The sequence below is a fragment of the Enhydra lutris genome, unplaced genomic scaffold (assembly GCF_002288905.1).
Source record: "Enhydra lutris kenyoni isolate GAN:26980312 unplaced genomic scaffold, ASM228890v2 scaffoldscaffold26, whole genome shotgun sequence".
NCBI lineage: Eukaryota > Metazoa > Chordata > Mammalia > Carnivora > Mustelidae > Enhydra > Enhydra lutris.
In genome coordinates this window covers 5,357,407-5,372,087 of record NW_019154110.1, presented here as the reverse complement: position 1 = coordinate 5,372,087, position 14,681 = coordinate 5,357,407, and the positions used below count along the sequence as shown (strand labels likewise).

At 47.2% G+C, this 14,681-nt stretch overlaps 1 protein-coding gene and 1 pseudogene across 2 annotated transcripts; one reads left to right on the top strand and one right to left on the bottom strand.

The window, feature by feature from the left end:
- The first annotated feature begins 628 nt into the window (after positions 1 to 628).
- Positions 629 to 1,075, top strand: LOC111151826 (annotated as a pseudogene).
- Positions 1,076 to 4,774: 3,699 nt separating this feature from the next.
- On the bottom strand, positions 4,775 to 13,906 carry LOC111151820 (LYR motif containing 9). 2 transcript variants are annotated; one of them, XR_002640885.1, is made up of 4 exons: positions 12,893 to 13,906; positions 10,454 to 10,546; positions 9,154 to 9,296; positions 4,775 to 4,804 (listed from the first exon to the last, which is right to left on the bottom strand). XR_002640885.1 is itself a non-coding variant. In XM_022510035.1 (3 exons), exons 1-3 carry the CDS (start codon positions 13,052 to 13,054, stop codon positions 9,279 to 9,281), a joined length of 273 nt encoding a protein of 90 aa, XP_022365743.1. In that variant the 5' UTR covers positions 13,055 to 13,906; the 3' UTR covers positions 7,750 to 9,278. The 2 variants fall into 2 exon arrangements, 1 of the variants encoding a protein (XP_022365743.1); XM_022510035.1 differs by lacking the exon at positions 4,775 to 4,804 and having other exon boundaries at positions 7,750 to 9,296.
- Positions 13,907 to 14,681: the final 775 nt, after the last annotated feature.

Genomic DNA, 14,681 nt, shown 5'->3' with positions numbered 1-14,681 from the left:
GAAATGAACTACCTTTAAAATCCTATGCCATTTGGGGCTGCCTGGGTGGCTCAGTGGGTTGAGCCTCTGTCTTCGGCTCAGGTCATGATCTCAGGATCCTGGGGAGCCTGCTTCCCCCCTCTCTCTGCCTGCCTCTCTGCCTACTTGTAATCTCTCTCTCTGTCAAATAAATAAATAAAATCTTTAAAAAAAAAAAACTATGCCATTTTGGGGCTGCCTGGGTGGCTCAGTTGGTTGAGCATCTGACTCTTGATTTCGGTCATGATCTCAGGTCATGATCTCAGGGTGGGGAGATGGGGCCCTGTTTTGGGCTCTGTGATCAGCAAGCAGTCTGCTTGAGATTCTCTCTCCCTCTCCCCATGCACTGCACCCCTACCCCAGCTCATAGTCTCCCCGTCTCCAAAATAAATACATAAATCTTAAAAAAAAAATAACTGTGCCATTTTTCTTTTCAATATTGCATCTCAAAATAATATTTGGCATCCATAAATTACTTCTATTCCAAAAACAAAGATGACAAATTCTTCCTTTTTTTCCCCCTTTCCTTCTCAATATGAGCTGAATGGGGAGTTCAAGTCCTTTTAACAGTCAAAAAGACAAAGAGGAGGCCAATGGTGTGCTGAGCAACATGGCTACCTTTTATTGTGACTACCGTGACCCATACCTCACCCTGGACTTTCCGTCTATGAGGAAGACATGCTGCCGTGGTAGAAACACAAAGAGAAGGAGAAAGCCTACTATCAGAAACGAATGGAAGAGTAGGCTCAGAGCCTGATCAACAAAACAACTGCTGCATTAGCACAAGGAAGGGCTTCTCCTCCACCATTCTCTGCTCCTCCTCCTGCAGGGGCAATGATCCCACCTCCCCCTAGTCTCCCCGGTCCTCCTTGCCCTGGTAGGATGCCAGCACCCGCTATGGGAGGCCCTCCTCCTGCTGGGATGATGCCAGTGGGACTAGCTCTTGGAATGAGACTGCCTATGGGAGGCCACATGCCATTGATATCTGGGCCCCCAATGATGAGACTGTCCCATGATGGTGCCAAGTTGGCCAGGAATGACTTGACCAGACAGATAAGGAGAGAGGGGGGCCTCTTTAAATCCATTTTATATTATTTGTTCTACTTCCCCAGGAGACCACAGTGCAATGACTCTGCGTGTTTCCTAAGAGCATGACAAGGAAGACTTGCTCTCCCTTCCTATCAGTGAGAGGATGGTTTTTGCAGGGCAGTAGTGGGACAATAAAAAAAATTTTTTTCATTTGCATTATGAAATGTGAAAATAAAATTGTCAACTGTTTTACTTAAAAAAAAAAAAAAAGACAAAGAGGAAATAACCAGGTGCCCTAGTGCAGCCAGAGCCCCTCCTAAGGCGGAATCCTGCTGCTCGGGATACTTGGGCCATTCCAAATGGCAAAAGCTTTCCATGGGGACATTTGGGGTCAAGAGGAGGATACCTTCCATGGTGGGACTTTCCATGAAGTGTTTCTTTTACCTCTTCTGAAGACCAAACCCAGAAAAACAACCTCATATTACCAGTTTATGGACTTAGGATAGATATAAGCAAGAACTTTCTGACAAGTGATGGATGTTGGTTCATAAAATGGGTGATGAAGAAAAGACAGGCTAGGAATAAGTTGGCAAGATACCAGACATATAATCCAAACTCAGGATTGTGGTTGCTTTGATTTCTCGACTATCTCTCACCATCTCCTGCAAACACTCTGCCACCTGGTCTGAGTTCCATCACAGCCCTGCATCTCTTTATGCCTCTGAGCCTTTGCTCTTGCTGATCCCTCCACCTGAAATGCCTTTCCCTTTCTCTGACTGTCCTAATTCTGTTTACCTTTCAAGGTCTAGCGCAAGTTCCTGGATCTGCTTAAAGCTTTTTCTGTCCACTCCAACCCATATGCCTCTACCCTGCTTGGAATTCTAGATAGTTTAGAGCTTAGACATGATCATCTGGCTAGAGGATCACTGGTCCCTGCGTCAGGTGGGAGAAAGGGAAAGGCTTATGGGCAGCAGAAGCAGCAACTGCCACAGGTGTCCACTCTGCTGAGAGCCTGCCGCACCGCCCACCTGGCGACTGGCCACTCTGCTGAGAGCCACCACATACAACCTTCAGACCATCATTTGCATTCTCTGGTCCCCTTTCCTGGGGCAAGAGTACCCTGAAAGCACAAGCAGGTATCTGCCAACTACATTTCCCAAATCACACTCAATTATGAAGCTGATGTTCTGGGACAAGCCAGTTGTATGTTGATTTGGAGCACAGCCCTCATATAGAGCTGTGTCACCATAGGAAGGATGCTCTCGCACTTAAGTTTGCATTTTATCCTCATAACAAGTCCATAAAGCCCATTTCATGGGTAAGAAAACTGAGGATTGGGCAGGGCAAATGGTTGGCAGCAGCTTACATGGCTAGAAGAGAGCAAGAATGGCACTAGCGGCGATCTTCTCAGACTATGGGCCGGGATACTTTTCAACTACTGAGACGGGTACATGGTGGACATGACCCAGGTTGTCAGCTGACAAATGACGAGCTGCCAATCGACATCAGTACCAGTTCAACTTCAGACTCTGATCATGACATAGAAACCCTCCTTCTTACTCATGTCTTGGTCTTGCATTTGCATTCTACCGTCCACAGACCTGATACAGGAGTATCTGGGTCACCTCCAGCATCTGCTGCAGTTCACACCAAAGGCGAGAGACAGATGGGCTCGGCGATGGAGTTCTCTGTGTGATGTGCCTCCTGCCATTTCAGATGAGCTGAGAAATCCCAAAGCGGTCTGTCCCCTGGCCCCCTTGCATTATCTCCAACCTGCCCTCCTTCAGCTCCTTCTCTGCCAGACCCTGAGAACTTGGCTCCAGAATGCTCCATGAAGTACTACCTCCATTCTCTGGTCTTCCCAGAACCTGACTCTGGTTTCTCTCATTGACATTGGCTTTGTCTTGCCTCCTGGTACTGGAAAATAGGGGTGGATTAGAATGGGTCTTTTTGTAAATTAATTAATGTTTGTAAGGTGCTTAGAACAACGACTGGCATTTTAAGTACAATGTAAGTGTTTGTTATCATCTTCAGCCCCATTATCCTAATGATCATCTACTACCTGCTTAGTATAACACATTCTGACCACTTAAGCCAGCCTTCCCAATGCCTTGGGATAAAGTCCCAAATCCATAGCATAGCTCTTGTTAGGCTCTCCTAGGTCATCTCCTATGACTCTCCCCCTTGTGATCCAAGACACCTGGACTTCCTTTAAGCTTACAAATATGCCAAGCTCTCTAGACCTTGGCCCAGCTGTATTCTCCACTGAAGAGTTCTTTGTTACCTATCCCCCTCACCTTCCAACCCCCATCCCCCCACAAATCTGTCTTTCCATTCTCAGTTGGACTCTAAGCCTCATGAGAATAGGGGCCATATTTAAAGACACATTGCTGTATCCTCAGTGCCCAACACAATGTTTTCAATGAACAGGAGCTCAAAAACCTACTAAATTGCATTGAATTGAATCAAAATGGACTGAAAAATGATGATGACATTGATGTCAGCGAAAGCAATGACCTTAAAGCTAAATATGCTATTATTTATTTACTATACATGCCATGACCGATTCAAAACCAAATTCAGTAATAAAAAGATGACGAACAGAGGAAACAGATAACAGAATAAATGGTTTCTTGTCCAACAGCATCTACAACTATTGCTATCCTAAAAGAAGACAGTAATTAAAGCTGAAAGGAGGAGATGAGGCTCAAGGCATTACGGATCAATGCTAACAGGCAAGTTACTCATCCCTGCCTGGTCAACCCAGAGGTTGAACTTTGCCCTGTGCACAAGCATATTGCCTGGCACTATTGGTGATGTCATTTGAGGACTTTTGAGAATGTCCTTGCCAACCCAAACAAATCTGAAATGACCACCGAGGGAAGTAAAGGTAGTAACAGCTCACCTGCCTTTTCCCAATGACAGTTTCTGTCTACCAGGACCCAAGGATCAACCAACTTCCAGTCAATAAGGACCTAGCCAATCCCTCTCTCCGCCTGCAACAGCTCACTGAGTAACTGCAGTTTCCACGATGAGCACTGGAGGGCTTGCCCCACTTGATCCATCAGGGCTTGGTCATTCTTCCCAGTTTTCTTTTCTTTTTTTTTTTTTTTTTAAAGATTTTATTTATTTATTTGACAGAGAGAAATCACAAGTAGGCAGAGAGGCAGGCAGAGAGAGAGGAGGAAGCAGGCTCCCTGCTGAGCAGAAAGCCCGCTGTGGGGCTTGAACCCAGGACCTGGGATCATGACCTGAGCCGAAGGCAGCGGCTTAACCCACTGAGCCACCCAGGCACCCCTCTTCCCAGTTTTCAACACTGAGAGCTTTTTACCCACTGTGGGGCGTGAAGAAGTCATCAAGAGAAGCCTGGTAGAAAAATTCAACTTCAGGTACCACTGAAGGGAAAAGACAATTGCTCCTTTCAACTGAGATAATCAAGAAGGTGAGAATTTTCTAGAAATTGGTGGTATTTAAGTGGTACCCTCCAGACACACTGATTTGTTTGGTTTTCTCCTGGCATTTGATGTCTTCTTGGCAATTTTATTGAGATATATTTCATATACCATACATTTAACACATTTAAACTGTATAATTCTGGGTTACCTGGGTGGCTCAGTCATTAAGCGTCTGCCTTTGGCTCAGGTCGTGATCCCAAGGTCCCGGGATTGAGCCCCACATTGGGGTCCCTGCTCAGCGGGAAGCCTGTTTCTTCCTCTCTCCTTCCCCCTGTTTGTGTTCCCTCTCTCGCTGTGTCTCTCTGTCAAAAATATAAAAAGAATATTTTTAAAAGTAAAAAATAAAAAAAAATAAACTGTACAATTCAGTGGTTTGCTTTTGTTTTTTGTTTTTTTGTTTTTGTTTTAAGTAGGCTCCACACCCAGCATGGAGCCCAACAAGGGCCTTGAACTCACGACCCTAAGATCAAGACCTGAGCTGACATCAAGAGTCAGACACTTAACCAACTGAGCCACCCAGATGTCCCCAATTCGGTTGGTTTTAATGTATTCACAGAACTGCCTAGCCATCACCCCGACCTAATTTTAAACTGTTTTCATCACTCCAAGAAGAAACCCTGTACTAGTGAGCAGTCACTCCCCTTCCAGAGAACACCTGTCCCTCTTCAGCCCTGGACTAATCTACTTCCTGTCTCCATAGATTCTCCTGTTATGGATATTTCATATAAATGGAATCGTACAATATATTCTTGTCTTTTGTGACTGACTTCTTATACTTAGCACAGTGTTTTCAAGGTATATCCATTTCGTAGGGTGTATGAGTACTTCATGTTTTTTATTACCACATAATATTCTACTGCATGACTATGCTACATTTTATCCATCTGTTTATCAGTTGATGGACATTAGGCTGCTTTTTTTTTCTTTTTTGCTATTATAAATTAAGCCACGAACATTTGTGTACAAGTTTTTTCTGTGAACATATGTCATTCCCCTTGGGTATATATACACAGATTTATGTACCGAATTGCTAGGTCATATGCTAACTCTATACTTAACATTTTGAGAAACTTCCGAACTGTTTTCCAAAGCAGCTGCACCATTTTACATTCCCACCAGCAGTGTCTAAGGTTTGCACTTTCCTCCCGCTGTGGTTTCTGATACAGCCAAGTATGCAAGGGAAAGACATAGCATCCTGAGCCAGAGCTAGCATGAAATCAACACCGCAGCCAAGATGAAGAAAGGGCTGAGAATGTTCCTTTACCTCCACACCTGGAGGCTGGAAGCTGAGGCTGATGTAGCAAGTTGTCCAAGAGGACTTGGACAAGTCCTCTTCTCTCTCCAATTGGAGAATTTTAAGGATTTATGGTAAGGGGAAGGTGGCAATGTCAGGAAAAAAAAAATCTTTTCAAAGTGATTCACCATTTTCCAGCCAGACTCGTTAGCAACAAATATGTGTGTAAAAGTGGGCTAATATCTATAAACAGGAAAATTTTAGGGGCAAAAAACTTTTTCCTTGAAAAGGTTATGAAAAAGACTTCTAGATTCCCAGGGGTCTTCACGGGTGCCTAAAACAAAATCTCTCCACACATTTCCAGAAACCAAACAGATCAGAAGGGGGAGCAAATTAAACCATCCACAATCTCACCTAGATGGAGACATAGATGTAATTTTTGGTACATACAAGGTGCTCAGTGTCTGTCCAATTAGTGAATTAGTGAATACATAAATGAATGGCAACACTACAGAGGAAATGAACCTATGAAGGATGGTTAAAATGACAGAGGACAGATCCAACCAGTTTTCCACAAGAGAATGCGGTTCTGTGAATAAAGAAGTTTATTTAGCTCACATCTCAAATAATTGTGTGCTTTTCCTCCAGACAACTGTCCTACTTATGTGTGCAGTACAGGTGCTGTATGTATGTGTGCTTTTCAGCTCATTGCACAGAATATTTTTCCACTCAAGTGTTGAGACTTCACAAAATTAAGCATTTTGCTGTTTCATCAGGGACGTTCATGAGTGAGCTGGTGGTGATAATCCCTATCCTGATTCATGCTTAGGCACCAGCAGTTTTACTCATCGTTGCTTCTGTGCCATCACTGCAAATGTTCACGGACTGGCAAAGACAGTGTTTTAGTATTATTATGAACGTAGTTTTGACTTTGAGGATCCCATCAGAGGGTTTGGGGGATTCCCAGGAGGCCATGGACCACACCTGAAAATCAATACTCCAGATATAATCTGAATAAAGCAGAATACAAGAAGGATTTTCACCTCCCTTCTTCTTGATCCCATGTCTTTCTTAATTTGGCTTAAGACTGCATTCATTTTTCAAGGAACCGTGTCATCTGATTGGTCTGCATTCAGCAGTTAACATGAAAAAAATATTGGAAGGTGTAATGCCCCGGGGAGCAAATAACATCTTCGTAGAAATAATGCCTAAGCTCAGTCTTGACAGAGAAAAGATGTTTTCCAGGTGAATAAGGTAAGCGAAGAAGGGCACTGTGGACAGGAGGAGACGCTTGGGCAAATAACACAGAATGAGCAGGCTGGAGTGCTGTGAGAGTGAGGAATCCATGTGCAAGGTGCAAGGGTGCCAGAGGATGTCATGGACAGGGCGGGAGTGAGGTCAGCACTGGGGACAGGAAATGCACATGAATTCCCAAGAGTTTTTCCCTGTCATTCAACAAAGGTAGTCTGGGGTTTTTTGTTTCTGGTTTTTGGGGGTTTTTTTTGCCCTGGATGCTCATGTTAATCCCCATCCCCCAGGGAAGCAAGATGGACAGAGGGACAGGTTCATTTAAGGAAGTTGGGAGAAGTTTGGGTCTTCATTCCTGACAATCTGTGTTTTGGAATAGGTCCTTTCTCTGCCTCAAGACAAACTTCTCGGAAGATGTCTGTGAGAGGCACCCAGGCCTGCCCATCATGTAGTAAGGGTAAGTGTTCCCCCCTCCAAATCAGCCCCTGAGCATCAGGGATAAGGAGAGGACTCCCGCACCCCCCCCCCCACACAACAAAGATTATTTCTTGGCCAAGAAATAATCACCACCTACCAGTTTCCCCCATTATTAGAAAACAATAAAAATCTCAACAAAAGAGAGCCATCTCCTCTGAAGATCCATCTCCCCCTGGGCCGCTTTCTATAGGCCTGTCTCCAAGTCCTCAACACCTAGTATGACAGCACACAGTAGGGAACAACATGTGTTTGGGGAATGTATGAGCACAGCATTCAAGATACTAGAGCTTTCAGAAATCGATATATTTACTTCATTATTTACTGATCAGTCAAGTGCATACAGATGTCCCTGAGTCACTTTAAGTCCTATAATTCATTGCGGGATCATGAACGTGTTGGCTCATCCCTCTGGCTGAAAGTCCTTGGGGATACTCAAGTCCAGTGTGGCTTCTCCACTTTCAGCTGCTCCTCCTGCTCTGCCCAGTCACCAGTCCTTCCTGGATGCTTTCCCTCCCTTTGCTACCCCCTCTTCCCTCCCAAATCTGTAGGGTTTGGTAGATTCAGACAGAACTTGCTTAGTAGCCTGGTGACCTTGAAATGGAGTTCAACCCGTCCGTGCTTCCACCTGCCCATCGGCAAAGGAGGTCTCCCTAACCGTGGTACCCGGCCACGGCAGTGCAGCGGGCTCCCTGAGCTGGCTTCTGCAAGAAGGGCCTGGCCTGCGTTAGAGCTCAGTGCTCCTCACTGCAGCCCTGGCAGGTGGGCGGAGGCATCACTGCACTGGAGATGGGGAAACCAAGGCTGAAGCAAGCCAGGTAAGTTGCCCCAAGAACAAACTGTATGGAGTTGGGATGTGACCCAGCCTGTTTCTCCACAGGTATCAGGGTCACCATACCCCACAAGAATGCTTGCTCCCCACCTCCCTCCTTGCCTCTCTGCCTCCACCCTTCCTTCCAAGATGGTGGCAAAGCAGGGAAGAGCCAGCATGCCAGATCACAGGTTCACAGAAGCCTGCACACTTGGGCGTCCTCTGGAGCTGCTCTGCCCTTCTTCCTTGTTCCATGCGGCCCGTGTTTCACCACTTCAGGGACACTAAAGACTCCCTGAAGGCATGGACCAGGACTTCATGGAAGGACAGCGCCTGGAGGAACGGCTGCTTGGTGGAGTGCTGGGCATGGTGGAGCCATGAGGGTTCAGGGACAACAAGCAAGATGGGACGGGCCCGCACACTACCTGGGCCCGACGAGGAGTGCGCCAGAGAGACATGCGGAGCACTGTGGGCAGGGAGGAAGGAGCGGTAGAGGATAGCCTCCTCAGGGAGGGGACATTTACTTGCACCCCCATGTACCCTGCCCTGCATGAAGCTCTTCAACTTCCTCATACTTAATCTTCACACGGGAGGACGCTGAGCTCAAAGACAAGACCCTTGAAAAGCTGCAGAACTGAGATTCAAATCCAGACCTGACTGGTTCAAAAACCCATGCCCTGTCCTCTCTGGACAGCCGGAGGGGATGCCCACTCTGGGTCTCCAAGGACAACATCCAGAATACATGTGGCACCTTCAGAACAAAGTGACAAAATGTATTCTTCCCCAAACCTCCCATGGCAACGGCCAGGAAAGCGAACATAAAGGATGCTGGGAACACACACGTGGCAAGAAGAGCTGGCTGAACTGACGTCAGTTTCTCCTACCCCTGATTTCAGCCAACGAGGCCAATGGATATTCCAAAGCAGCTGCTGCTGCTGAGTTCCAGGAGAAGCAAGGTCTCTGCACTTCAATGTCTTCAGGACAGCTTCATTCTCTAGGCCCCAGTGTCTCAGTTTTGTTTTTTATACTGTAAGGCAGAGAGATCATTAGAAGTGGGTGAGGGAAGCCAATGGGGGAGGGAGGACCTAGGAAATCCTGAGAACCATATTCTTTGGAACCCTAGCTGCCTCCTGGGGGCTTCTCGGAGGTGATGAGGCAGCCACCAGACAGTCAAATCTCTAGCTGGCACACAGGGACCCTTTCTTCCTTAATGGAAAAGGAACCTGACAGGGTAGGAGGGCATACATAAGAAAGACAAAGAAGGGCGCCTAGGTGGCTCAGTTGGTTAAGCAACTGCCTTCAGCTCAGGTCATGATCCCCGAGTCCGGGATTGAGTCCCACATTGGGGTCCCAGCTCCGTGGGGAGTCTGCTTCTCCCTCTGACCTTCTCCCCTCTCAAGCTCTCTCTCACTGTCTCTCTCTCAAATAAATAAATAAAATCTTTAAAAAAAAAAAAAAAAAAGACAGACAGACATGGGAATGTCAGACAGGAATGTGGGGTGTGCCCATCCTGTTCTTTAAGCTACATCTTGGTTCAAAGAAAAGAAAAATCTCAGGTAGAGGAAGACCCTCAGAAGTTATCAAGTCCAATCATTGAGTTTTAAAAATGAACCCCGGCCCCCACATCTGGAGATCCTGATTTAGAAGGATGGGGGCATGGGGCACGCTCCACCCAGCTCTCTGGGTTGTTCTAATACCAGTGGGTAAGGACCAGCAAGTTAATTTGTATTCCTGACTCCCTCCCTTCCTCTACCAAAATAGATGCTTGAATGTTTCCTCAATAACCCTACCTCACTATGAATACCCCTGGCTATGGGGAGCTCACTACACCCCAAAACAGCCTTCCCATCTGAGCCATCACAAGGCTGCTGCTAGTTCAGGCACTATTGCTTCCAAGAAGACCTTTCTCTTCCTTCTTCCTGCTACCCCGCCTTAGCTTATTCAGCACTGTTGGTGTTAGGGACTCAGAACTCCCCACCCCTGACAGAAAACAGATGCAACCAGAAAGGCATCTACCACCACCTCTGGGCTTCTGGAGGAAGGGAGTGGCTGGCTGGGGCCGTAGGGTGCCTCTGCCTGGCTGATCAGGCTCACGTGTGGGGCAGGGGCGACCCCTGGTGGCCACAGGGATTACTGCTGTCAAACCCCCCAGAGGGTAGGAAGAGCAGGGAGCCAAGCACTTACTTTGTTCATGATCCAGTCTGCATCTTCAATGGCTCTTTTAATAATCTGCTGGATTCTCTCAGGATTGTCTTCATCTGAATGAACCCGGAAACTCTGGAAGTTTAAGCATTAAAAAAAAAGACGACAAGACAAAATTCGCAGGACCAGCATCTTCAGAGCACCAGGCACAGGCCAGACACACCATGGCCACTTCCCACTGGGCATGGCTCTTAGCCCTCCAGGGACAGTTAGAAGGATCTGTCCTACAGATGAGGAAAGAGGCCTGGATGCCCTAACCAGCCACTGTGCATGGCGGCGGCATTCAAATCCCAGTCCATTCTAACTACACAGCCTGTCCTCCTACCTGCAGAGCAGCAGCAATATGGAAGACTGGCCCCCAAGGTACCCCAAATCAGGCTGGGCCCAAAGGTGATCAGGCAGCAGGGGCCCAAAGAAACTTCCATCTCTCGGTTCCATTTGCTCCCTGCAAGGCATGATAGGAAGGAACAGTGCTGGAAGGCCAAGCAGAGTGGGGGCAGGGGACGAGTGACTAGAAACTCCAGCCAGGCCCAGTGCAGAGCAGCATGGGGCTGCTGTTTGCCTTTGACCAGAGAAGGAATGTGAGATTCAGGTTCACTGGTGTGGCATCAGAGCACTTCACAAGGGTACCTGGTACCTCTTCTGCCCGGTCACTCTCGACCTATTTGTCTTCAGGAGCACCTCAAATGCTCATGCTGTGAAGCCCTCCCTGACGTCCTCAGACAACTAGCTGCTTCCTCCTCCATATTTTCACAACCTGGCTGTTGCTACCTTGACTTTTTTTTTTTTTTTTTAACTTTCCCATTTACTTTTGTATTCATTTAAGTTTTTTATTTTTTTAATTTTTTAATTTTTTTTTAATTTTATTTTTTATAAACATATATTTTTATCCCCAGGGGTACAGGTCTGTGAATCGCCAGGTTTACACACTTCACAGCACTCACCATAGCACATACCCTCCCCAATGTCCATAACCCCACCCCCCCAACCCCCCTCCCCCCATTAACCCTCAGTTTGTTTTGTGAGATTAAGAGTCACTTATGGTTTGTCTCCCTCCCAATCCCATCTTGTTTCATTGACTCTTCTCCTACCCCCTTAACCCCCCATGTTGCATCTCCTCTCCCTCATATCAGGGAGATCATATGATAGTTGTCTTTCTTCGATTGACTTATTTCGCTAAGCATGATACCCTCTAGTTCCATCCACGTCGTCGCAAATGGCAAGATTTCATTTCTTTTGATGGCTGCATAGTATTCCATTGTGTATATATACCACATCTTCTTTATCCATTCGTCTGTTGATGGACATCTAGGTTCTTTCCATAGTTTGGCTATTGTAGACATTGCTGCTATAAACATTCGGGTGCACGTGCCCCTTCGGATCACTACGTTTGTATCTTTAGGGTAAATACCCAGCAGTGCAATTGCTGGGTCATAGGGTAGTTCTATTTTCAACATTTTGAGGAACCTCCATGCTGTTTTCCAGAGTGGTTGCACCAGCTTGCATTCCCACCAACAGTGTAGGAGGGTTCCCCTTTCTAAGTTTTTTATTTTTTATTTTATTTTTATTTTACTTTATTTTTTATTTTTATTTTTTTATTTTTTATGATTTTTTATTTGGAAGTAACCTCTAACCTACAGAAGCTTTTCTCTACCAGAATCACCAGTCATGAACATCTCACATTTGCTTTACCATTCTCTCTTTATATAGGTTTGTACTCAATTTTCTGGGAACATTTCGAAGTGGCAGACATCATGCCCTTGACCCCAAACACTTCCATGTGTTTTAACAAGGAGATTACAAAACCACAGTAGTCAAATTCAGAAAATGCCACATTTATATAATACTACCATCTCATCTACAGCCCATATTCTAATTTCAGGAAGGTCTCCAATAATGTCCTTTTTAAGCATTTTTTTTTTCCTGTCCCAGAACCAATCCACTCATTATATTTCATGGTCATATCTTTTCAGTCTTCTTGAAAGCAGAGCATGTCTGCCTTTCTCAGTGCTTCCCGACCCTGCCACGTTGGATGAGCCGAGGCCACTGGTGTGGAGATGGTCCCTCCGTCTGGATTTACCTGATGTTTTCTCATGAGTATATTCAGGCTGTGCATTACTGGCAGGAACGCCTGTCAAAATGATGCTATGTCCTATACTCTACTTTAATTATCCATTTAGCTGCCTTATTTGAGCCCTGGCACAGAGCTGATGTGCTAGAGGATAAGCGTCTGTTTTCTGAGCAGAAATCAGAGAGAGGAGCTGGGATATGGTTTTTGGTGGCTCTTACTAGTCTGCCACTCCTCCCTTCCACTACCACCCAAAAGACCCTCCCTGTCCCCTGCCCCCAACTCTGAAAGAGTCCTCCTGTTATGTGACACCTCCCCACTGCCACCCCGAGCTCAGTATCCCCTGCTCCCACCTGCCTGACAGCATGTTTGTAATGCTCCTGGATGCCCTTGGTTGGCAGCTGCTGGCAACAGCGCAGCAGATATCGGTAGAGCTGCAGCGGCCTCTGGACCAGCTCTGCCCCTGGTAGTGGGGCCATCTGCGAGTCTCTCTGTCCCTGGAAAACACAGAGCATTATTTCAAAGGCATCAAGCCAATCCCCGACCCTGAGCCCCCTGTTCCACGGCTCTGTGAGCAGGTCTGATACAACATGGAGGCCCAGTCCCCTTTGTGCCACACCGCACAGAACCCAGACCCTGAGCTTGGGCGGGGCATTCTGTCCTGCAGAAGCCTCAGCCCACAGTAGGCCTGCTGGGACCAGAGGCGAAATCACACAGCCTCATTCTTTCTGGAAGCCAACTTGTAGGGGGTGGGTGAGGTGGTGTCATGGACAGGCAGAGTAGGGGAGATGAGCAGGAAGATCCTGCACTGTAGACTGGGAAACCAGCAGACTACAGCCAACAAAGAGGAGAACGCCAGAGGTCTGAGCCTCACCACTCAAAGAATCGTCTTGGACCAGTAGCAGCGATGTCACCTGAGAGCTGGTTAGAAACACTCTTGCCCCAGATCTACTGGACCAAACCTGCCTTTTAACCAGATACACCACAGGATCCTGCCTGGACCTCTACCACAGCATCTTGCCTGGTGTCTGTTCCCATCTTTAGCCTGTCACTCTCCAGTCTCCTCCATGCTGACGCCAGAATGCCCACTGGAGCCAGTGGCCTCGGCTCAACCCCCCCAAACCAGCAAGTACCTCGCCTCTTGGTCTCTTGACACAAGCAGCACCTTTAGCGTCAAGCTCCCCTCCTCTTCTCTGCCATGGGGGGGAACTCATGTTCATCCTTCCAGCTCCAGACCCGTGTCACTTCCTCTAAGAAGCCCTTCCTGACTGTCCTGCCCTGAGGAGCTACAGTGCCCTGTTTTGGAGCTGTTACAGTGCTTCCCACACTGCTGAGGATTCATCTGCTGCCAGGCCTGTGGAGCCTGGCCCAGGCACCGGGGCTTCGTGCCCTGTTTGTTGAGCTAGACTGAATGGAATCTGTTATCTGCTCTGTACAGATCGCCCCTCTCAGAGAGAAGCTCACAGTGTTCCAAACGAAGGAGCTAAAAGACCAAGATTAAGTGACTGGTCTTAGTTTTAAAGTGACATAAACAGAAGAAAGACAAAAAAGAAAAAAAAAAAAAGAGAACACCCCCCCCCCCCTAAAAAAAAAAAAGAGAGAGAGAGAGAGAGAGAGAACCAGAATACTAAATCAGAGGTTCTTAAAACTACGAAAGGAAATTCATTAAGTAGCCGGTTTCAGAGGCTCCTTCATTCCATTTCCAGCATATTATCGTCCTGGCAATAATAACTGCTTGTCTCCACAGCTAAGTTTGCCAATGCCTCCCAGTACTCTGGACTCCCGCCATGACACCGGGGCGGGCAGTTGGTGGTCTGCCCCCTATCTCAACCTTCCCCCCTTCTGCTAACAGCCCGGGACGTGTGACTGTAGATCCACCTCTCCCCCGGTCTCTGCCCACAGGTCAGGGGCTCCACGCCAGGTCTGACCAATCAGAGTTCTGCATCCACGTGGTCACAGGGATTGGGTCACAGGTGGGCACATGACGGAAGCTGGCCCAATCAGAATGCATCCCACTGCCTCTGCGGGGGTGGCCGGGAAGGCCTCCATTTTTTTCCCTCGATACTTGCTGCTGCAGGGATTTGTGCCTCTCTCCAGGGCGCCATCTTGCCGCCTCTGGAAGCCTGAGGCTGAAGCCACACA